The sequence below is a fragment of the Oncorhynchus mykiss genome, chromosome 18 (genome assembly GCF_013265735.2).
Source record: "Oncorhynchus mykiss isolate Arlee chromosome 18, USDA_OmykA_1.1, whole genome shotgun sequence".
Lineage (NCBI taxonomy): Eukaryota > Metazoa > Chordata > Actinopteri > Salmoniformes > Salmonidae > Oncorhynchus > Oncorhynchus mykiss.
The window spans coordinates 65,046,558-65,071,027 of record NC_048582.1 but is presented as its reverse complement, the minus strand read 5'-3'; the positions used below and the strand labels follow the sequence as shown (position 1 = coordinate 65,071,027).

Sequence of the window (24,470 nt, the reverse complement as noted above, 5' to 3'; positions counted from 1 at the left end):
CCTCCACATCGACTCTGTACCGGTACCCCCTGTATATAGCCTCCACATTGACTCTGTACCGGTACCCCCTGTATATAACCTCCACATTGACTCTGTACCGGTACCCCCTGTTACAAACCTCCACATCGACTCGGTCTTCACTCAGGGTCTTCACTCAGGGTCTACACCCAGGGTCTACACCCAGGGTCTTCACTCAGGGTATTCAGTCAATCGACTCTGTACCGGTACCACCTGTATATAGCCTCCACATTGACTCTGTACCGGTACCCCCTGTATATAACCTCCACATTGACTCTGTACCGGTACCCCTTGTATATAGCCTCCACATTGACTCTGTACCGGTACTCCCTGTATATAGCCTCCACATTGACTCTGTACCGGTACTCCCTGTATATAGCCTCCACATTGACTCTGTACCGGTACCCCCTGTTACAAACCTCCACATCGACTCGGTCTTCACTCAGGGTCTTCACTCAGGGTCTACACCCAGGGTCTTCACTCAGGGTCTTCACTCAGGGTCTTCACTCAGGGTCTTCACCCAGGGTCTTCACTCAGGGTCTTCAGTCAGGGTCTGGGTTGAATGGCATTCCTCTCTACTCTCATCCCTTTCCCCCTCTCTATACCTCTCCATCTGTCTTTATATGTCTCTCTCTCTCTCCCTCTCTGTCTCTATCTCTGTGTCTCTCTGTCTCTCTCTCTCTCCCTCGCTGTCTCTATCTCTGTGTCTCTCTGTCTCTCTCTGTCTCTATCTCTGTGTCTCTCTGTCTCTCTCTCTCTCTCCCTCTCTGTCTCGCTCTCTCCCTCTCTGTCTCTCTGTCTCTCTCTCCCTCCCTGTCTCTGTCCACTGAGACATTCATCTTAGTCGGGTGGATGGATGGGGTATAATGCTGGGGTTATACCTTTGATCATTCAGACGAAGAGACAGAGAAGAGACCTCTGTGTGCATCCCAAATGGCACCCTATTCCCTATATAGTGCACTACTTTTGACCCTAGCCCTATAAGCCTATTCACTACTTAGGGCATAGGTTGCCATTTGAGAGGCAGTGTCACGACTTCCGCCGAAGTCGGTCCCTCTCCTTGTTCAGGCGATGTTCGGCGGTCGACGTCACCGACCTTCTAGGCATCACTGATCCATTTTTCATTTTCCATTGGTTTTGTCTTGTCTTCCTTCACACCTGGTTCCCAATCCCATCAATTACATGTTGTGTATTTAACCCTCTGTTTCCCCTCATGTCCTTGTCGGAGATTGTTTAGTTTGTATGAGATGTGCTATTTAGTGTTGGTGCTCGACGGGTTTTGTACCCACTTTGTTATTTTGTTCATTTTGGATGTTTTGTCAGCGTTTATTAAAGATCTCCGTTTATACCAAGTTTGTTCTCCTGCGCCTGACTTCCCTGCCACCAACACGCACCCCCCTCACAGGCAGTCTCTCTGTTGTTGTAACTGGAAGGCGTATGTATGGGTCCCGTTTTCCAGCCCTGTCAGTGAACCTTGCGTGTTCCAGTGTGGCGATGCTAGTGGGTTGTGTGTCTATGGAGGGGTATGGGGGAGGGACAGTGAGAGAGAGAGAGATTTTCCCTCAGATCACACAGACCCACAAAGAATTCTAAAACAAATCCCATATCTATTGGGTGAAGTACCACAGTTTGCCATCGCAGCAGCAGGAAGATTCATACAACAAATACAACCCATATTTAGGTACATTTATTTTCCCTTTTGTACATAGCCATAATATGACATTCGAAATGTCTCTATTTGTAACTTTTGTGAGTGTAATGAGAGACCCATGAATGAAAATGCTGGAAAGGGAGGAAGAAGCTGTCACTGCATTACTGCCTTTTTGGGCTGTTTCCTTCTTTCTTGTCTCTCCTCTCTCGTGGACCCGAAGTGACACCCATGTCCTGGGACGTCTGTTTTCACTTGCAGCATCACACCTCATGACAGCTCAGTCCCCTACTTCATATGGCTTTAGTTTTTTCTTTTGTTGTTTCTGGCACCAGCCCTGTTGGCTGAGCTCTGGTCAAATGCAGTGCACTACATAGGGAATAGGGTGCCATTTGGGACGCGCGCCATGGCTTTCCTGTGACATTTCTGGCCATAGCGCCCCTGCCTAAGTGGTTGGATCTAGCCTTCTCTCACATCATTGGCCCTTTGCTTTGCCAGGCTTCTGTTTATCACATGGTTGGGTTTGGAGGGCGCTCTGTGAGTAAGCCGAGACATGCACAGTCAGGACTGATTTGGTCTGAGTCGTTATTATTTGCTGCAGGGTCACATAAGGAGAGGACTGACTGGGCCTGCATCCCAAATCAAACCCTATTACTTATATAGTGCACTACTTTTGGCCCTGGTCAAAAGTAGGATACGTTGCAATTTGGGACACTAACAGAGAATAGGGTCATTCATATACACTGGTCACCAAACGTAAGAAAACAGACTGAGAAAGGCAGGAAGGGCAGGGGGGAATGCTTGAACATGTCCAATAGGAAACATCTGTTTTTGATTTCCACTGCAAAACGTTTTACTATTGTGTGCTCTAATGAATGTGACCCAGCCATGATAGTCAGGAGAGATGTGCAGGTTTAGAGTCACAGTGACTCAGGGACTACATTATCAACTCATAGGACATACAGGGTGAATATACAGTATGTGGGGCTAGCATTTGGTAGCCTGGGTACCAGTCTGTTTGTGCCATCGTGCTACTACTTGGTAGCCTGGGTACCAGTCTGTTTGTGCCATCATGCCACTACTTGGTAGTCTGGGTACGAGTCTGTTTGTGCCATCATGCCACTACTTGGTAGTCTGGGTATCAGTCTGTTTGTGCCATCATGCCACTACTTGGTAGCCTGGGTAACAGTCTGTTTGTGCCATCATGCCACTACTTGGTCGCCTGGGTACCAGTCTGTTTGTGCCATCATGCCACTACTTGGTAGCCTGGGTACCAGTCTGTTTGTGCCATCATGCCACTACTTGGTAGCCTGGGTACCAGTCTGTTTGTGCCATCATGCCACTACTTGGTAGCCTGGGTATCAGTCTGTTTGTGCCATCATGCCACTACTTGGTAGCCTGGGTAACAGTCTGTTTGTGCCATCATGCCACTACTTGGTAGCCTGGGTACCAGTCTGTTTGTGCCATCATGCCACTACTTGGTAGCCTGGGTATCAGTCTGTTTGTGACATCATGCCACTACTTGGTAGCCTGGGTATCAGTCTGTTTGTGCCATCATGCCACTACTTGGTTGCCTGGGTACCAGTCTGTTTGTGACATCATGCCACTCGTTGGCATGACAACATGAAACAAACTGACTGGTATAGAGGTTAAGCATTCGTAGGGCTGTTGGAACTGTCATGAACCTGTTGTCATGTCTTGTTTCTTCCTGCCTCGCCCCTGGTGTGGACAGGTGGTGATCCCGACAGGAGTGGGACAGTCCTATGCCTACAGCGCTGGTCAGCATAACCAACAGGACCTCTATGACGTTCCTCCAATGAGACCACAGGGGGTATGTGTCTCACTCAACTACACGCGGTCTATAGCAATGCCTATTTCAATCCGTCAGGACTATTCCAAAATGGAATCTTTCACCGTATGCAATTAGCTACTGTATATGAAACGCAGCTGTGCAGAGACATGGCCAAACACTATAAAGGGAACAGGAAGCGATTTCAGACACAGCCTCTGTGTTTCACATAGCTAATTCTGCCTTGTAGATGTAATGTCATCTATGGTATCCTGATTTGGGAATGTCTCCGTGTTTTCCAGGTGTATGACATTCCTCCTGGGAAACTGATGGACTCACACTCTCCCGGACAACATGGGAATGCTCGTCCCCAAGGAGGAATCTATGATATTCCTCCATCCACTCAAATGGACCCTCGGACACAAGGGGTTTACGATATCCCTCCCTCCACACAAGGGGTATGTCTGGGACCACTCATACTACACACAGAAACACTGCCCACATGGAGAGACAGCATACAGAAGGCCTGTAAGAAGCGGTAGCCGTTTATGTCTGGAGAATGTTACTATGCGTTTATTGATACAGGTCCTAGTTTTCCTCTTAATTGCCTGGTAATAAATGAATAATATGTCAAATTATCATATTTATGACTTCTTTGCAGTTCCCTAAATGAAAGCGTTGCCTGCCAAAATAGCGTTCTCTCTCGCAGGGAAAGTCAATGAATAAATGATTACTTCTCTTGGGCTATGTACCAGATGGCACCCTATTCCCTATATAGTGCATACTTTTGATCAGGGCCAATAGGGATGTGGTAGAAAGGAGTGGCCAAAAGTAGTGCACTATGTAGGGAATAGGGTGCCATTTGAGACATGACTAGTGTTCCAGGCCTATCCAGGGCCAGCAGGCTTAATGACATCATAATAGCTAGTGTTCCAGGCCTATCCAGGGCCAGCAGGCTTATTGACATCATAATAGCTAGTGTTCCAGGCCTATCCAGGGCCAGCAGGCTTAACGACACCATAATAGCTAGTGTGCCAGGCCTATCCAGGGCCAGCAGGCTTAATGACATCATAATAGCCAGTGTTCCAGGCCTATCCAGGACCAGTCAAGGCTTAGTGACATCATAATAGCCAGTGTTCCAGGCCTATCCAGGGCCAGCAGGCTTCATGACTTCATAATAGCTAGTGTTCCAGGCCTATCCAGGGCCAGCAGGCTTAATGACATCATAATAGCTAGTGTTCCAGGCCTATCCAGGGCCAGCAGGCTTAATGACACCATAATAGCTAGTGTTCCAGGCCTATCCAGGGCCAGCAGGCTTAATGACATCATAATAGCCAGTGTTCCAGGCCTATCCAGGGCCAGCAGGCTTAATGACATCATAATAGCCAGTGTTCCAGGCCTATCCAGGGCCAGCAGGCTTAATGACATCATAATAGCCAGTGTTCCAGGCCTATCCAGGACCAGTCAAGGCTTAGTGACATCAGTTGCTTTGTAATAACCAGCGTTCCAGGACCAGTCAAGGTTTAGGGACATCAGTTGCTTTGTAATAACATGAAATATGTGGGAACCCGTTATTTGTGTTGCTCCTAATTACATTTTGGGTTCAGGAGTGGATTTCAAAGCTGAGTGAAATCACTTACAGCTCACTCATTTTATTTATACAACTCCGCTTTAATGCTGCATGATATTTACTGTACCTCACAATCCTTATTCCACTCTGTCAGGACTATACTGGTTTTAAAGGTCTAGCTGTTTATTGCTTATAATGCTTGTCATATTCAAGTTGATATGGAGTTATCATGGGGGAAGAATTAGAGGAATAGACAGACACCATATTTAGATTAACACATATAGAATCAACAGAAACTAAACAGTACTTTCAGTTCCTCAATATCTGACAAAAATATTGTGATGCAAAGTGTGCTTGTCATTGATATGGGTAAGCTGTGTGTCTGTAACTATGATATTGATATGGGTAAACTGTGTGTCTGTAACTATGATATTGATATGGCTAAGCTGTGTGTCTGTAACTATGATATTGATATGGCTAAGCTGTGTGTCTGTAACTATGATATTGATATGGGTCATCTGTATGTCTGTAACTATGATATTGATATGGGTAAGCTGTATGTCTGTAGCTATGATATTGATATGGCTAAGCTGTGTGTCTGTAACTATGATATTGATATGGGTAAGCTGTGTGTCTGTAACTATGATGTTGATATGGGTAAGCTGTGTGTCTGTAACAATGATATTGATATGGGTAAGCTGTGTGTCTGTAACTATGATATTGATATGGGTAAGCTGTGTGTCTGTAACTATGATGTTGATATGGGTAAGCTGTGTGTCTGTAACAATGATATTGATATGGGTAAGCTGTGTGTCTGTAACTATGATATTGATATGGGTAAGCTGTGTGTCTGTAACTATGATATTGATATGGCTAAGCTGTGTGTCTGTAACTATGATATTGATATGGCTAAGCTGTGTGTCTGTAACTATGATATTGATATGGGTAAGCTGTGTGTCTGTAGCTATGAGGCATTGTTGGTTGAATCGCTGTCTACTGCCCTCCTTACTGTAGTCTGAGGCACTCAACAAATGTTTGTCTTGTCCCCACAGGTGTACTCTGTGCCTCCCTGCTGGAACACCCCAGCCCTCCAGGAGGGGAACTACGATTTCCCCCAGCCTCTCAAACAACACAAACAACAGGAGGGCATCTACGACGTACCCCCTCCCACCTTTACCAAGCCCTCAGCCTCCCTGTCCCCCCAGTCCAACTATGACTTCCCCCCCAGTTCCCAGCCAATTGGCCCCCACCACCTCCAACGCCCCATCGCCAATGACAACGAGGGAATCTACGACGTGCCGCCCCCCTCCCACCAGCTCTCTGGGGCGGTGCCTCGGGGGGACCTGTATGACATCCCCAGGGGGATGCAGCAGCCCCCCTCCCAGCACCGCTCCACCCCCCAGGAGAGGGACAGGGGGAAGGGCCAAGGCATATATGACATCCCCCCTGCTCTGGGGGACGTGACTGATGGGGTGAATCGCCTGTCCTTCTCCAGTACGGGCTCCACACACAGTTCCATGTCCACCTCCTCCACCTCCACGGTCTCCAGCGCTGAGGGCCGGCTGGCCCTGGATGTGAACCAGGCCGTCCAGAGGCTGTGCCGCCAGCAGCAGGCGGTAGAGGCCTCAGTCGGGGCCCTGCAGAGCCTGGCCTCTTCCCCCCACTGGAGGACTTACCCTTTCATGGAGCGCCATACCAACGAGGTGCGCACCGTGCTGGACCGAGTGCGGGCAGCCCTGGCAGACTTTGTGGTGTTTGGGAGGGGTGCTGCGGCCAACGCCACTGCCCTGTCAGACCCCAGCCTGCACAGTAAGCTAAGGAGGCAGCTGGGTAGGCTGGAGGACTCCCAGCAGATCATCCTGCAGACCTACCAGAGCCTGGAGAACTGCGGCTGGGCCCTCAACACCGTGACCACCTCCAGCGCCTCCAAGCACCAGATCAAGAGTGACGACCTGGATCGCTTTGTCATGGTGTCCAGGACGGTGCCCGACGACGCCAAGCAGCTGGCCTCCTCCGTGGGGGGTAATGCTGAGCTGCTATTTAGACGAGCACCCACCATGAACGGGTCCTCCTACCCCAGGGGTGGTACGCCCGAGGAGGCCGTCATCCACCCTCTAACCTCTCCACCCTCAGATAGTGATAACTACAGGGGCCACACCAAGCCCTTTCCTGTGCCCTCCAGCCAAGACAAAGGCAACATGAACAATAGTGAGAAGTGTGTTAAGAGCTGGATGGAGGACTATGACTACGTCCATCTGCAGGTATGACTGACTCTGACTCTGACTCTAGCCCGACTCACCACTTGGATGTTACATTTCCATTACATTTTGGTAATTTAACAGATGCTCTTATCCAGAGCAACGTACAGTCGAGGATTCAACTTAGGGTAGCTAGTTAAGACAAAAAAAGGTAGCTACAAAGGCTTGCGAAAGTATTCACCCCCCTTGGCATTTTTCCTATTTTGTTGCCTTACAACCTGGAATTAAATTTTGATTTTGGGGGGGGGGGGGGGTTGTAAAATTTGATTTACACAACATTCCTACCACTTTGAAGATGCTAAATATTTTTAGGGGGGTGAAACAAACAACAAATAAGGCAAAAAACAGAACACTTGAGAGTGTATAACTAGTCTCTTGGGGTATGTCTCTATAAGCTTGGCACATCTAGCCACTGGGATTTTTGCCCATTCTTCAAGGCAAAAACTGCTCCAGCTCCTTCAAGTTGGATGGGTTCCGCTGGTGTACAGCATTCTTTAAGTCATACCACAGATCCACAATTGGATTGAGGTCTGGGCTTAAATGTTTCCCCTTAAACCACTCGAGTGTTGCTTTAGCAGTATGCTTAGGGTCATTGTCCTGCTGGAGGGTGAACCTTTGTCCCAGTCTCAAATCTCTTGAAGAATGAAACAGGTTTCCCTCAAGAATATCCCTGTATTTAACACCATCCATCATTTCTTCAATTCTGACCAGTTTCCCAGTCCCTGCCGATGAAAAACATCCCCACAGCATGATGCTGCCACCACCATGCTTCACTGTGGGGATGATGTTCTCGGGGTGATGAGAGGTGTTGGGTTTGCGCCAGACAGTGCAAACCCAACAAGCTCAATTTTAGTCTCATCTAACCAAAGTACCTTCTTCCATATGTTTGGAGAGTCTCCCACATGCCTTTTGGCGAACACCAAACGTGTTTGCTTATTTTTTTCTTTAAGCAATGGCTTTTATCTGGCCTCTCTTCCATGAAGCCCAGCTCTGTGGAGTGTAAGGCTTAATGTGGTCCTATGGACAGATACTCCAATCTCCGCTGTGGAGCTTTGCAGCTCCTTCAGGGTTATCTTTGGTCTCTTTGTTGCCTCTCTGATTAATGCCCTCCTTGCCTGGTCTGTGAGTTTTGGTGGGCGGCCCTCTCTTGGCAGGTTTGTTGTGGTGCCATATTTTTTCCATTTTTTAATAATGGATTTAATGGTGCTCCGTGGGATGTTCAAAGTTTCGGATAATTTTTTATAACCCAACCCTGATCTGTACTTCTCAACAACTTTGTCCCTGACCTGTTTGGAGAGCTCCTTGGTCTTCGTGGTGCTGCTTGCTTGGTGGTGCCACTTGCTTAGTGGTGTTGCAGACTCTGGAGCCTTTCAGAACAGGTGTATATCTACTGAGATCATGTGACAGATCATGTGACACTTAGATTGCACACAGGTGGGCTTTATTTAACTAATTATGTGACTTCTGAAGGTAATTGGTTGCACCAGATCTTATTTAGTGGCTTCATAGCAAAGGGGGTGAAAACATACGCACGCACCACTTTTCCTTTCTAACTGTTTTGGTAATTCTTTTAAACAAGTCATTTTTTTCATTTCACTTCACCAATTTGGACTATTTTGTGTATGTCCATTACATGAAATCCAAATAAAAATCCATTTAAATTACAGGTTGTTATGTAACAAAATAGGACAAATGCCAAGGGGGTGAATACTTTTGCAAGGCATTGTAGGTAAGATGTTAGCCACTCATGTCAAGACGTGATTCCTGATGTATGTATGAGAGCTTGGATGTGAAATTCCTTTACAGCTTCTAAGGTGTGTTGCTGCCTTATTGACCCTTGGAAGGTTGACCCTTATTGACCCTTGGAAAGTTGACCCTTATTGACCCTTGGATGATCTGGTGGTATTCAGGATGTGTGTGCTAGCTGCTTACAGTGTAGAGGAAGTCAGGCTGTATCAGCCTATTGGGTTGTACCATATGTTCATCAAGGAAGAGGCAGATCTTAATCGAGCGGAATGCAAGTAAAGGTTGAATGAGGCTATGTATTTTATAAGTATACATGTACCTACAATCTGTATGTAGCTACTCTCTGTGTGCACAGTGCATCGGAAAGTATTCAGATCCCTTGACTTTTTCCACATATTGTTACGTTACAGCCTTATACTGATATTGATTAAATTGTTGTTTTTTTTTCCCCCCTCATCAATCTACACACAATACCCCATAATGACAAAGCAAAAACTGGTTTCTCCAATTTTTTACTAATTTATAAAAAAAATATATATATATCACATTTACATAAGAATTCAGACCCTTTACTCAGTACTTTGTTAAAGCACCTTTGGCAGCGATTACAGCCTCAAGTCTTATTGAGTATGAGCATGTCTCTCTGTACTTTGCTCAGTTCATGTTTCCCTCGATCCTAACTAGTCTTCCGGTCCCTGCCGCTGAAAAACATCCTCACAGCATGATGCTGCCCCCGCCATGCTTCAGCTTAGTACTAGTGCCAGGTTTCCTCCAGACGTGACGCTTGGCATTCAGGCCAAATAGTTCAATCTTGGTTTCATCAGACCATAAAATGTTATTTCAAACTCCGATAGTGGGCTGTCATGTGCCTTTTACTGAGGAGTGGCTTCCGTCTGGCTCTACCATAAAGGCCGTCTGGCCACTCTACCATAAAGGTCACCTCCCTGACCAAGGCCCCCTCCCCTGATTGCCGGGCGGCCAGCCGGCCAGCTCTAGGAAGAGTCTTGGTGGTTCCAAACTTCTGCCATTTAAGAATGATGGAGGCCACTGTGTTCTTGAAGACCTTTAATGCTGCAGAACTTTTTTGGTACCCTTCCCCAGATGTGTGCCTCAACACAATCTTGTCTCTGAGCTCTCTACGGACAATTCCTTCGACCTCATGGCTTGGTTTTTGCTCTGACATGCACTGTCAACTCTGGGACCTTATATAGACAAGTCTGTGCCTTTCCAAATCATGTCCAATCAATTGAATTGACCACAGGTGAACTCCAATCAAATTGTAGAAACATCTCAAGGATGATCAATGGAAACAGGATGCACCTGAGCTCAATTTTGATTCTCACAGCAAAGGGTCTGAATACTGAATTCTTTATTTTTTTAAAATATAAATTAGCAAACATTTCTAAAAACCCGTTTTTGCTTTGTCATTATGGGGTTTTGTGTGTAGATTGATGAGGGAAAAAAAATCTACATTTTAGAATAAGGCTGTAACGTAACACAATGTGGAAAAGAGAAGGGGTCGGAATACTTTGCCGAATGCACTGTAGCTACCCTATGTATGTAGCTACCATATGTATGTAGCTACCCTATGTATGTAGCTACCCTATGTATGTAGCTACCATATGTATGTAGCTACCCTATGTATGTAGCTACCCTATGTATGTAGCTACCATATGTATGTAGCTACCCTATGTATGTAGCTACCCTATGTATGTAGCTACCCTATGTATGTAGCTACCCTATGTATGTAGCTACCCTATGTATGTAGCTACCCTATGTATGTAGCTACCCTATGTATGTAGCTACCATATGTATGTAGCTACCCTATGTATGTAGCTACCCTATGTATGTAGCTACCCTATGTATGTAGCTACCCTATGTATGTAGCTACCCTATGTATGTAGCTACCATATGTATGTAGCTACCATATGTATGTAGCTACCATATGTATGTAGCTACCCTATGTATGTAGCTACCCTATGTATGTAGCTACCCTATGTATGTAGCTACCCTATGTATGTAGCTACCATATGTATGTAGCTACCCTATGTATGTCGCTACCCTATGTATGTAGCTACCCTATGTATGTAGCTACCCTATGTATGTAGCTACCATATGTATGTAGCCACCCTATGTATGTAGCCACCCTATTCTGTTTAAGTCTGCTTTCTTAGTTGAGTTCTCACACTCTCGTTTCTTCTCAGGGAAAAGAGGACTTTGAGCGTCAGCAGAAAGAGCTCCTGGAGAAAGAGAACATCATTAAACAGAGCAAGGTGCAGCTGGGACAGGAACAGGTAAAGGTTTTTTTCTCTCTCCTCTTCTCTGTTCTGTTCTGCTTTGTTCTTTTTTTCTTTTCACCTTTATTTAACCAGGTAGGCTAGTTGAGAATACCTTTATTTAACCAGGTAGGCTAGTTGAGAACACCTTTATTTAACCAGGTAGGCCAGTTGAGAACACCTTTATTTAACCAGGTAGGCCAGTTGAGAACACCTTTATTTAACCAGGTAGGCCAGTTGAGAACACCTTTATTTAACCATGTAGGCTAGTTGAGAACAGGTTCTCATTTGCAACTGCGACCTGGCCAAGATAAAGCATAGCAGTGTGAACAGACAACAACACAGAGTTACACATGGAGTAAACAATAAAAAATAAACAAGTCAATAACATAGTAGGGAAGAAAATAATCTATATATATTGTGTGCAAAAGGCATGAGGAGGTAGGCAATAAATAGGCCATAGAAGTGAATAATTACAATTTAGCAGATTAACACTGGAGTGATAAATGATCAGATGGTCATGTGCAGGTAGAGATACTGGTGTGCAAAAGAGCAGAAAAGTAAAGTAAATAAAAACAGTATGGGGATGAGGTAGGTAAATTGGGTGGGCTATATACCGATGGACTATGTACAGCTGCAGCGATCGGTTAGCTGCTCAGATAGCAGATGTTTAAAGTTGGTGAGGGAGATAAAAGTCTCCAACTTCAGAGATTTTTGCAATTCGTTCCAGTCACAGGCAGCAGAGAACTGGAAGGAAAGGCGGCCAAATTAGGTTTTGGCTTTAGGGATGATCCGTGAGATATACCTGCTGGAACGTGTGCTACGGGTGGGTATTGCCATCGTGACCAGTGAACTGAGATAAGGCGGAGCTTTACCTAGCATAGACTTGTAGATGACCTGGAGCCAGTGGCGACGAACATGTAGCGAGGTCCAGCCGACTAGAGCATACAGGTCGCAGTGGTGCGTGGTATAAGTTGCTTTAGTAACAAAACAGATGGCACTGTGATAAACTGCATCCAGTTTGCTGAGTAGAGTATTGGAAGCTATTTTGTAGATGACATCGCCGAAGTCGAGGATCGGTAGGATAGTCAGTTTTACGAGGGTAAGTTTGGCGGCGTCCCACTGGGCAGACAATGGTTGAATCCAAGTTTTTTTCCATGTCATTTCAATGAAATTACGTTGAACATAACTTGGAAAAGATGTTGAATTGACATCTGTGCCCAGTAGGTTCTCTGTTCTGTTCTCCTTTGTTCTGTTCTATTTGTCTCTGTTCTGTTCTGTTCTCCTTTGTTCTGTTCTGTTTGTCTCTGTTCTGTTCTGTTCTTCTCTGTTCTGTTCTTCTCTGCTCTGTTCTTCTCTGTTCTGTTCTCCTTTGTTCTGTTCTGTTTGTCTCTGTTCTGCTCTGTTCTTCTCTGTTCTGTTCTTCTCTGTTCTGTTCTTCTCTGTTCTGTTCTTCTCTGTTCTGTTCTCCTTTGTTCTGTTCTGTTTGTCTCTGTTCTGCTCTGTTCTTCTCTGTTCTGTTCTTCTCTGTTCTGTTCTTCTCTGTTCTGTTCTTCTCTGTTCTGTTCTCCTTTGTTCTGTTCTGTTTGTCTCTGTTCTGCTCTGTTCTCCTCTGTTCTGCTCTGTTCTTCTCTGTTTTGTTCTTCTCTGTTCTGTTCTTCTCTGTTCTGTTCTTCTCTGTTCTGTTCTCCTTTGTTCTGTTCTGTTTGTCTCTGTTCTGCTCTGTTCTGCTCTGTTCTTCTCTGTTCTGTTCTGTTCTTCTCTGTTCTGTTCTTCTCTGTTTTGTACTATTCACATCATTTATGGAACAAACATGATTCAATGAAACACGCAGTGGATGACCTTTCTAGCATGGGTTCATAGAAGGTACCTAGAACAAAGCAGCGCCAACATGTACTGCATGAACATCTGTCTCCCTCTGACAGAGCAGCCCACCAGGCAGGCCTCAGGGCACACATACATAGAAGAGGAGATTAACCTTTTCGCTCCTGTAATCCTCCATTACTTCAATGTTAATGTTACGCTCTCTATGGAAAAATTATGAGAATTCCTTCTGTTTTATACTAATATGATGGAATTGACAGGTAGGATGTATTTTCATCATGTTTATTGTGTACGAGAGATTTCCGTCTCCCGTCTCGCCACAATCCTTAACTAGTTTGTGTAAATATGAAGAAAGAAATATCCACTCTCTTTCAACCTTCACAGATGAACCAGTTCAAGCAATTGGAGCAAGAGGTGATTAAACCAGTGGAGAATGACATCACACAGTGGATCTCCCACCAGCACCCGACAGGCCCCTCCTCCTCCCCGTCAGACACCTCCTCCTCTCCCTCCCCCTCCCTGACAGGAGGCAGGGCCCAGCTGTGTGGGCGGGACCGTCAGCTGCTGGGCTTCTACGCAGAGCAGTGCCAGCAGCACTTTGTCACGTTGCTCAAGGCCGTGGACGCTTTCTTCGGCTGCGTGGGCGCTGGTCAGCCGCCCCGCATCTTTGTGGCACACAGCAAGTTTGTCATCCTCAGCACTCACAAACTGGTATTTATTGGGGACACTCTGTCCAGGCAGGCAGCCACGCCCGAGGTGGCCAACCGGGTGATGAACTCTAGCAATGTGCTTTGCGACCTGCTGAAGACTGTGGTGGGAGCCACTAAGACGGCCGCGTTGCACTACCCCAACACAGCCGCCGTTCAGGACATGGTGGACAGAGTCACGGATCTCTCACACCACGCTCAACAGTTCAAACAACAGTTGCTGCAGATGGCTGCTTTGTGATAGTTTGTGTTGTCACTACCTGATCCCTTCTATTGCACCATAGCATCCTATGTGTATATACCGTATATATATATATCTATATATGTATATTGCTCGTTGTTAATCTTAAGAGTTTTTTGGGGGGGGGCTGTTCTGTACATATTTGGCTCTATTTCTGTGTAGAATGTTTTTATACACAGTATCAGTCAAAAGTTTGGACACACCTACTCAGTCCAGGGTTTTACTTTATTTTTACTATATTCTACATTGTAGAATAATAGTGAAGACATCAAAACTATGAAATAACACACATGGGATCATGTGTTAAACAAATAAAAAAAACTGTTGAACAAATCAAAATATATTCTATATGTGAGATTCTTCAAAGTAGCCACCCTGTGCCTTGATGACAGCTTTGCACACTCTTGGTATTCTCTCAACCAGCTTCATGAGGTAGTCACCTGGAATGCATTTCAATTAACAGGTGTGCCTTGTTAAAAGTTCATTTGTGGAATTTCTTTCCTTAATGCATTTGAGCCAATCAGTTGTGTTGAGCCAAGGTAGGGGGGTATACAAAATATAGCCCTATTTGGTAAAAAAACAAGACCATATTATGGCAAGAACAGCTCAAATAAGCAAAGAGAAACGACAGTCCATCATTACTTTAAGACATGAAGGTCAGTCAATCCAGAAAATTTCAAGAACTTTCAAAGTTTCAAGTGCAATCGCAAAAACCATCAAGGACTATGATGAAACTGGCTCGCATGAGGACCGCCACAGGAAAGGAAGACCCAGAATTACCTCTGCTGCAGGAAATAAGTTCATTAGAGTTACCAGCCTCAGAAATTGCAGCCTAAATAAATGCTTCACAGAGTTCAAGTAACAGACACATCTCAACTACAACTGTTCAGAGGAGACTGTGTGAATCAGGCCTTCATGGTCTAATTGCTGCAAAGAAACCACTACTAAAGGACACCAATAATAAGAAGAGACTTGCTTGGGCCAAGAAACACGAGCAATGGACATTAGACCCGTGGAAATGGTCTGATGAGTCAAAATGTGAGATTTTTAGTTCCAACCGCAATGTCTTTGTGAGACGCAGAGTAAGTGAATGATTGATCTTTGCATGTGTGGTTCCCACCGTAAAGCATGGAGGAGGTGGTTTGATGGTGTGGGGGTGCTTTGCTGGTGACACTGTCATGATTTATTTAGAATTCAAGGCACACTTAACCAGCATGGTTACCACAGCATTCTGCAGCGATACACCATCCAATTTGGTTTGCGCTTCGTGGGACTTTCATTTGTTTTTCAACAGTCACTGAACAATCCGGAACTTTCATCACGCACACCTGTCCCCTATTCCCACTGATTAGTACTTGTATAAGTGTGCCCTTTGATTTCCATGGTCTTGCCGATTATTGTTATAATGTCTGTTGGTGCGTGTGAGTACCTGTGCTGTGTGTTTTGGGCTTTCGTGCCCTTGTGGATTGCGCAGATGATTACGGGTCACGTCCCATGTGTTAATCGTTGTGCGAGTGTGTTATTTATTCGAGGTACTCCTCGCTCTTTTGTTTGGGTTTCAACCCTGTGTTTTTGTTAAGTGTTTGTTTGGTCTTCATCTCCATGTCTTTACACGGCACGCCGTAATTTGGTGCTTAATAAAAAAACTATTACGCATTCCTGCGTCTGTCTCCCGAGTCATTCATGCCAATGTGACATCCAGGCTATGCAAGAGCTATTTGACCAAGAAGGAGAGTGATGGAGTGCTGCATCAGATGACCTGGCCTCCACAATCACCTGACCTCAACCCAATTGAGATGGTTTGGGATGAGTTGAACCACAGAGTATAGGAGAAGCAGCCAATAAATGCTCAGCATATGTGGGAACTCCTTCAAGACTGTTGGAAAAGCATTCCAGGTGAAGCTGGTTGAGAGAATGCCAAGATTGTGCAAAGCTGTCATCAAAATATAAATATAAAATATATTTAGATTTGTTTAATACTTTTTTGGTTACTACATGAAATGTGTTAAATAAAGAAAAACCCTTGAATGTGGAGATGTGTCCAAACTTTTGACGGGTACTATATTTAATTATGATATAAATATATAGATAAGATATATGTGTCTTTTTAGGGTGATTTGGACATATTTTCGTAACATTCCCATTTCATATATTATAAAGCACCTAATGATGATGACATCCTTCAGTTTTTTTTTACCTGTAGATTGTTGACGCACCCTACTGCTGGAAATGACGCCAGTGCTTTGTGCAAATCGTTTGATGTCGCACTCCTTTGTTGAAAAGGGGGCAGGGCTCTCAACAGACAAAGTAAAGGACTGTTCTTACCCATATGACTGTGTCTTTTTTTATAAAGTGTGTCAACTGCTAGAAGACTAGCGGGCGCCACTTTGTTTTCAGACACTGCACATGACATGACATAACCAAGCCTTGTTAAATCTCACTTATGTTATTACACACACACACACACACACACACACACACTGTCGGACATGTTTGCCTGGATAACAGTAACTAGAGACCTGAATGGCTGGCCTTGTACACAATATTGGCAAAAACACTGAAACTCACAGCCAAAGCCTGGTATCTTTCACATTCACCCAGAACTGGGCGCAGTTATTTGAAATAAATTAAATGGATATTACATGACCGGATGGTAAACAGCTCATGTTATGATGTAGCAGATCATATGTTAACATCAAAACTGATATGGCAGATCATATGTTAACATCAAAACTGATATGGCAGATCATATGTTAATATCATAACTGATATGGCAGATCATATGTTAATATCATAACTGATATGGCAGATCATATGTTAATATCATAACGGATGTATAGCAGATCACGTCACCATCCTAACTGATGTAGCAGATCATATGTTAATATCAAAACTGATATGGCAGATCATATGTTAACATCATAACGGATGTATAGCAGATCACGTCACCATCCTAACTGATGTAGCAGATCATATGTTAATATCAAAACTGATATGGCAGATCATATGTTAATATCATAACTGATATGGCAGATCATATGTTAATATCATAACGGATGTATAGCAGATCACGTCACCATCCTAACTGATGTAGCAGATCATATGTTAATATCAAAACTGATATGGCAGATCATATGTTAACATCATAACGGATGTATAGCAGATCACGTCACCATCCTAACTGATGTAGCAGATCATATGTTAATATCAAAACTGATATGGCAGATCATATGTTAACTTCAAAACTGATATGGCAGATCATATGTTAATATCATAACGGATGTATAGCAGATCACGTCACCATCCTAACTGATGTAGCAGATCATATGTTAACATCATAACGGATGTATAGCAGATCACGTCACCATCCTAACTGATGTAGCAGATCATATGTTAATATCATAACTGATATGGTAGATCATATGTTAACATCATAACGGATGTATAGAAGATCATATGTTAATATCATAATGGATGTATAGCAGATCATATGTTAACATCATAACCGATATAGCAGATCATATGTTAATATCATAACTGATATAGCAGATCATATGTTAATATCATAACGGATGTATAGAAGATCATATGTTAATATCATAACTGATATAGCAGATCATATGTTAACATCATAACTGATATAGCAGATCATATGTTAATATCATAACTGATATAGCAGATCATATGTTAATATCATAACTGATATGGCAGATCACGTCACCATCCTAACTGATATGGCAGATCATATGTTAACATCAAGATAAGTCGTCTCTTCTCTTTTATCCTCTCGGATGCTCATGTAGCATGGCATGGAGCCAGTGAATAATTAGCTTTTCACGTAGCGTCGACTGGTAAGATGCTTCAGGAGGGTGGTCACGTGTGCTAGCAAGGCAGAGGTCCTAGGTTGGAGCCTCATTGTAGGCCCTATCAGGAGGAACCATTCCATGTCATGTTAAATGAGGATACCACCTAAGCCTCAGAGGGGACGATGAAAGACAGGGATGAAAGGATTTCATGGTAAGTGGGACAGGGCCAGTGGAAAGGTGCCCATCCATGCCAAATGTTCAGCCTTAGTTAGCCTGTGGAACATCCTGTATGGCGTGGGTTAGGGGTTACAGGGGGACTTAACACGTCCTACTGATCTGGGAACTATCTTTAGTTAGCCTGTGGAACATCCTAGAATTTGCATTCTCTCCTTTCGTCTGTCATAACAGGTGATGGGGTCAGAAGGTAGTTTTTTTATGCATAACAGTGGATGGGGTCAGAGCGTAGATGTTTATGCATAACGGTGGATGGGGTCAGAGCGTAGATGTTTATGCATAACAGTGGATGGGGTCAGAGCGTAGATGTTTATGCATAACAGTGGATGGGGTCAGAGCGTAGATGTGTATGCATAACGGTGGATGGGGTCAGAGCGTAGATGTTTATGCATAACGGTGGATGGGGTCAGAGCGTAGATGTTTATGCATAACAGTGGATGGGGTCAGAGCGTAGATGTTTCTGCATAACAGTGGATGGGGTCAGAGCGTAGATGTTTATGCATAACAGTGGATGGGGTCAGAGTGTAGATGTTTATGCATAACAGTGGATGGGGTCAGAGCGTAGATGTTTCTGCATAACAGTGGATGGGGTCAGAGCGTAGATGTTTATGCATAACAGTGGATGGGGTCAGAGTGTAGATGTTTATGCATAACAGTGGATGGGGTCAGAGTGTAGATGTGTATGCATAACAGTGGATGGGGTCAGAGTGTAGATGTTTATGCATAACAGTGGATGGGGTCAGAGTGTAGATGTTTATGCATAACAGTGGATGGGGTCAGAGTGTAGATGTTTATGCATAACAGTGGATGGGGTCAGAGTGTAGATGTTTATGCATAACAGTGGATGGGGTCAGAGCATAGATGTTTATGCATAACGGTGGATGGGGTCAGAGTGTAGATGTTTCTGCATAACAGTGGATGGGGTCAGAGCGTAGATGTGTATGCATAACGGTGGATGGGGTCAGAGCGTAGATGTTTATGCATAACGGTGGATGGGGTCAGAGTGTAGATGTTTATGCATAACAGTGGATGGGGTCAGAGCATAGATGTTTATGCATAACGGTGGATGGGGTCAGAGTGTAGATGTTTATGCATAACAGTGGATGGGGTCAGAGTGTAGATGTTTATGCATAACAGTGGATGGGGTCAGAGCGTAGATGTTTATGCATAACGGTGGATGGGGTCAGAGTGTAGATGTTTATGCATAACAGTGGATGGGGTCAGAGCATAGATGTTTATGCATAACGGTGGATGGGGTCAGAGTGTAGATGTTTATGCATAACAGTGGATGGGGTCAGAGTGTAGATGTTTATGCATAACAGTGGATGGGGTCAGAGCGTAGATGTTTATGCATAACGGTGGATGGGGTCAGAGCGTAGATGTTTATGCATAACAGTGGATGGGGTCAGAGTGTAGATGTTTATGCATAACAGTGGTCAGCAATATAGTTTTAACCATGTTTTGAGGCTATACAGTGTTTTTTCACCTTTGCTTTGTTTACAAACATTGGAGTAAAACAATATTATATTTTGGGTTCTGATGGGGTAAGAAAGTTGAACTAAGCCCATGAAGCATTTATAAGTTACATTCTTCAATAATCAATGGGTACATTCATTTCATTTGTAAGTCCAACAATGCACATAGCAACTACTGATTGCCCCTTTAGAATACAACTCAAAACAACCATTATTTTGTTTCCCTCTACCCTCCTTCTGTCCCTCCTTTTCATTTCAGCCTGACTGAAATATACGTTATATATAGATTGTCCCTGTGGCGAGGTGGGTCTGTAGCGATAAGGGACTGGTAAAGGGCTGTGAAGGAGATGCCCATACCCCCTGACTAGATACTCTCTGAGACAACTACCAACCCCATCAGAAAACCTAATTCAAGGGCTCTGAACACATAGCCTTGCTCTTAACAAGCCATCAGTGGTTTAATCGCCCACCCCATTCCATCATTCACTGTTATCCCAGGGGACGAGAAGAGAAAAGGACTCTGGAATGGAATGGCTTTTAGAAGGTCTTCATTTAACCCAGGCTGCCGACTAACACGGTAAATCAGGAGGATGTGTCATTCCCCCAAGTAAGTTTCAGGTTCTGGCTGACAAGATTCTGCTCTGATTTATCCTCAAATAAAAATGGCATCCAGGAAAATCGAGTCGCTGGCTCAGAAACAAGAGTAAGAAATGGTCCTTGGCTGAGTTAACCTGCAGACCTGGAGACTGGAAAGAGCTTGATGAATCAATGAGCTATTTCAGGACTGGAGGTCGGTGCTGTGGCTCTACTCCCAGGACTGACAGTCCTGGGAGACATCCCAAATGGCACCCTATTCCCTATATAGTGCACTACTTTTGAACCAATTGGCACCCTATTCCCTATATAGTGCACTACATTTGAACAAAATGGCACCCTATTTCCTATATAGTGCACTACTTTTGAAAAGAGCCCAAAGTAGTGCACTATACAGGGAATATGGTGCCAATAGGGACACACTGAACTCACCTAAGGGGGTGAATGAAAGAAACAGCAGCTCTTGTCTGTCTGTGGGATGTGAGGGGGGAGAAGGCAGCTTGCCAAACAACTCACCTCTGGCTCACCGCTAACACACAGTGTAGGAACAACAGCGGGTCACACAGGCAAGCTAGGTGCTCAGAAAGGCAGATAGATTAAGCTGTGCTCTGCTGTCCCCTGGGCAGTTGTCTGTACTCCTCAATGAGACACTGTCTAGTCCTGACAGGAAACTCCAAACAGGTGTTTGGCTGGATGTATGGGGGTTGTATGAGTGAGGGATGTACAGGGTAGCTGGTCAACAGCCAACCAAGTCAGCTACTATGTTCACCTGGCTGTTGAGTGTAGAATCACGACAAGGTCAGTTAACCCAATGAATCCCACCATCGCGATTTAGGAATTCTAATCCCTTTTAAACATTGTGTGTTTGGATTCGTCTATTTATTCTGCATCCACTGGCACCAACCATTAGTCTGGGTGATTAACAGGGGCTGAGCTAGATCAGTGTTTGTGAGACGAGGGCAGGTCCCAGAAGGGGCCCGTGGCCGGGGACCTCTTCCAAAAACATCTGTAGAGTCAGAATGGTTTGAGCTACAAAACTATTAAAAGTGATTTATGAAAAACTGAGACTCACACGAACACGTAACATGTTTTTGTACTTGCACATGTAAACAATTTCTGTACTCACGGCATTCATATAAATGTATTTTTATCCCGTTTCTGATGACTGACAGTATTTTTTTATATATATTTTTACATTTGTTAATAAAACTCATTAATGCAACTGTTTAAATGAAAAGCCGATTTTTACTGGGGTCTCAGGACTGATAGGGTTACGTGGAAATGATGTGCAATGCTGCAAGTCAACCGCATGGGGGAGTGACAGAGAGATTTATATATAGAAAGAGTCGAGAGTCTATGTAATTTCCTTGGCTTACCACAATCATTTCCTGCAAAGTATTTGCAGACTCTGAAATTACAGCTTTTTTTGCTATTGCTCAGCATGGGCTCTCGCTGCTCTTTAAAAAAAAACGGCCCAGCTGCAGACAGCACAGTAGCTCGCAAAACACACTAAGATGATATAAAGAGCCTTCATTAGCATTTCTGTTAAAGTGTGAGAGTATAAAGGCGCAAAAGCCATTTACTTCAGTGTTGTTTTGAAATTAGAAGCATCCGTTGGATGTGGAGGGGTGAAATGGCTGGATGCCTGGGATTTCAATGTTGTACTTTATTGTAGTTGAGTATCTGAGTCATTTCAGCCCATTTAACTGTCAATGCTGCTCATACAAATAATTCACAATGACAGAAAGGTTGTTTTTTTTCAACATCCACACAGCCACAAAGTTTAGCTTGATACACTTGAAATACAGCTACATCCAAAATTAAAACTGGCTGGTTTCAAACTCTTTGAAGACTGATTTACTCCCATTGTTCTACAATGCTGGACAATACTGCCTCCTGTTGTTGAGTCCCTGTAAGCAGATATGACATGAACATGATGGGGGAAAACCACAATACATAAGTCTATGGAGTTAAAGGGTTAAACGAAGGCTGACTTTCAAAAGAATGAGGGGCAAAGTGTCAGAATTCAGGCTGTACATGTGTAAGACACAATAACACACTGAGAAAGTTATCAGCCATTGACGTGACATTAACCAAATTAAACCTACAGTAGAATGTTATGATTACAATTTCCCTATAGAACTGTCTATGTCAATGTTAGATTCTTAAAATGACCAGTTATCAGCTTTGCAAAAATTAAATTTAAAGAAATGTATTTCTACACAGAGTTTAAGAAATATATTTATTACGAAGCTAAATTACAGCAATAGCCAAAACAAACTTTAAAATTTGCCCAGCAACACATGTAAAAACCATTACACATAGAATTGAATTTAGTTGTTGTCTTATAACTGGATCAGAGGCCATGTGACCAACTAGAGGAAAGGATGCTATCTAGACAGGCACTGGTAGAGGCTCAGGGGACTACTGGGGAGGCCTTCGACTATATGTAGTAGAGTTTAAATGGTTATTCCATCAAACTTCAAATTATTAGAATAGTACACCTCGCAGAACAGAACAACCAGGTTGAGGGTCAGTGGCCAAAGCCCACGAACAGGAATATTCCAAGTTCAGACAGAAGGGGGAGTCAGATCGCTATGATGCCAGGAACTTTACTTTTGGTGTCTATTTTTAATTATTGCGCTACTGGTGCTGCCGGTTGATGTTAGTTAGGCAGCTACAGTAGCTGAATGATGTTAACATCTTCGGGTTTTGTTTCATTAAATGTATTTTATTTCATCTGGGTGCTTGTGTCACCTACCAACACCCTGGTACTACCCGTAGCGCCGGTTCTCCTCAGTCTGAGAAAACACTGAGAGAAAGTTATGTGTTGCAGATGACTCCTTTGTAGAAGTCCATAACGTGAAATAAATAAAACATCCCAAGGTTAATGCTGTAGATATTGTTATAAGGGAGTGGGAGACTATTGAAACATGTAACTTTCCGAGTTTAATTGTTATTAATATAGTTTACAGAGTGCTAAAAGTGCTGCTGTTGCTAGCTAGCATGCCTTTCTGTGACGCTAACGGTTAGCTGAGCTGCCGACTGGTGCTGGCGTTGCATTATGGGAGATGTAGTTTGGTCCTCTACAGCCTGAATGGAATGAAGGCGATTTCACGTTGTAACTTGTTTATGTTGCAGTGTTTTTGTACATGAGTTGTTGTATTTTGGTACGGTCAACACTGAAAGCACCTAGCAATGTATTGAGGATGTGAGACAGGATATGTGTTTTACCTTTCTTCATGCTCCTGTGTAGAACAACTGGTCAGATGGTGCATTGGAGACTGATGTGTTCCTGTCCTGTCTTTTCACAATACTATTGCAGGTATGGTTCTATTTGTCTAAGAATTAAGATTATACATTCTTTGTATTAAGGACTGGTTATTTTATAGTATACATTATGGCTTTATGTATGAGTGTGATTGTGTGAGTCCGAGAAAACACTGAGAGAGAAAGAACAACTTGTCAGATGGTGCATTGGAGACTGATGTGTTCCTGTCCTGTCTTTTCACAATACTATTGCAGATCAACATAAAAGCCTAAAAGACAGCCGTGGTGTCGCTCTTTATTTATTGGTTCTCCTGTGGTACATAAGAGACCCGCTACATATAGCTAGCTATAGCTTGGTGCCCAGGCTACACTTCTACTGGGAACAAGCTAGCCAGAGCTACAGTTAGCCTACTCTATTGCCTTCCTGAGGAGCTCTGGGGCCATGTGTGTCAAGCATATCAGAGTAGGAGTGCTGACGTTTTAGGATCACACATCACTGGGAAGGGCATTATGCTAGCTGTCGCTTGGAGCCCTGGGGTGTATTCATTAGTGCACACCATAGCAAAGTGTTTTGCAACGAAAAACAAGTTTCTTATCGGACAAGTTCTGGTTAGATCCACCCCGTTTCAGCTGTTCGCTTCCATTTGGTTCCTATTGAATACACCCCAGTTAACACCTCTGGGAGGCTAGCTGGCCAGAGCAATGAGCTATAGCCTATTTGTTGCCTTCCTAGGGAGCTCTGTGTATAAAGCTGATCTAGGATCAGGTCCCCCCTGTCCATGTACTTGTATTCAATGTGATTTAAAGGGCAAAACTGATCCTAAATCAGCAGTCCTACTCTGAGACAGCTACAGCCCCTGGACATTGTGTTATTACAACCCTCTCGGTCTTAAGGGTAGTCAACCGTTTCGTTACATATGTAGTCTGAACAACAAAATAACAAAACAAAAACATTCCTTTCATTGCACTTTTGTTAAAAATAAAGTGAAATTTACTGACATGGAGGAACTTCGG

General features: G+C 43.9%; 1 protein-coding gene across 4 annotated transcripts in view; it reads left to right on the top strand.

Annotated features, from left to right (window-relative positions):
• The window catches only part of LOC110496698 (enhancer of filamentation 1), a 64,401-nt gene extending 50,029 nt beyond the window's left edge, over positions 1 to 14,372 (top strand). For 2 of the 4 annotated variants that reach the window (XM_036953538.1, XM_036953536.1), the window contains exons 3-7: positions 3,399 to 3,497; positions 3,758 to 3,913; positions 6,078 to 7,286; positions 11,234 to 11,323; positions 13,514 to 14,372. In XM_036953538.1, coding sequence (XP_036809433.1) covers positions 3,399 to 3,497; positions 3,758 to 3,913; positions 6,078 to 7,286; positions 11,234 to 11,323; positions 13,514 to 14,077 — 2,118 coding nt within the window. In that variant the 3' untranslated portion in view covers positions 14,078 to 14,372. The remainder of the gene's footprint in view (positions 1 to 3,398; positions 3,498 to 3,757; positions 3,914 to 6,077; positions 7,287 to 11,233; positions 11,324 to 13,513) is intronic. The other 2 variants (XM_036953537.1, XM_036953539.1) reach the window with 2 other exon arrangements.
• Positions 14,373 to 24,470: the final 10,098 nt, after the last annotated feature.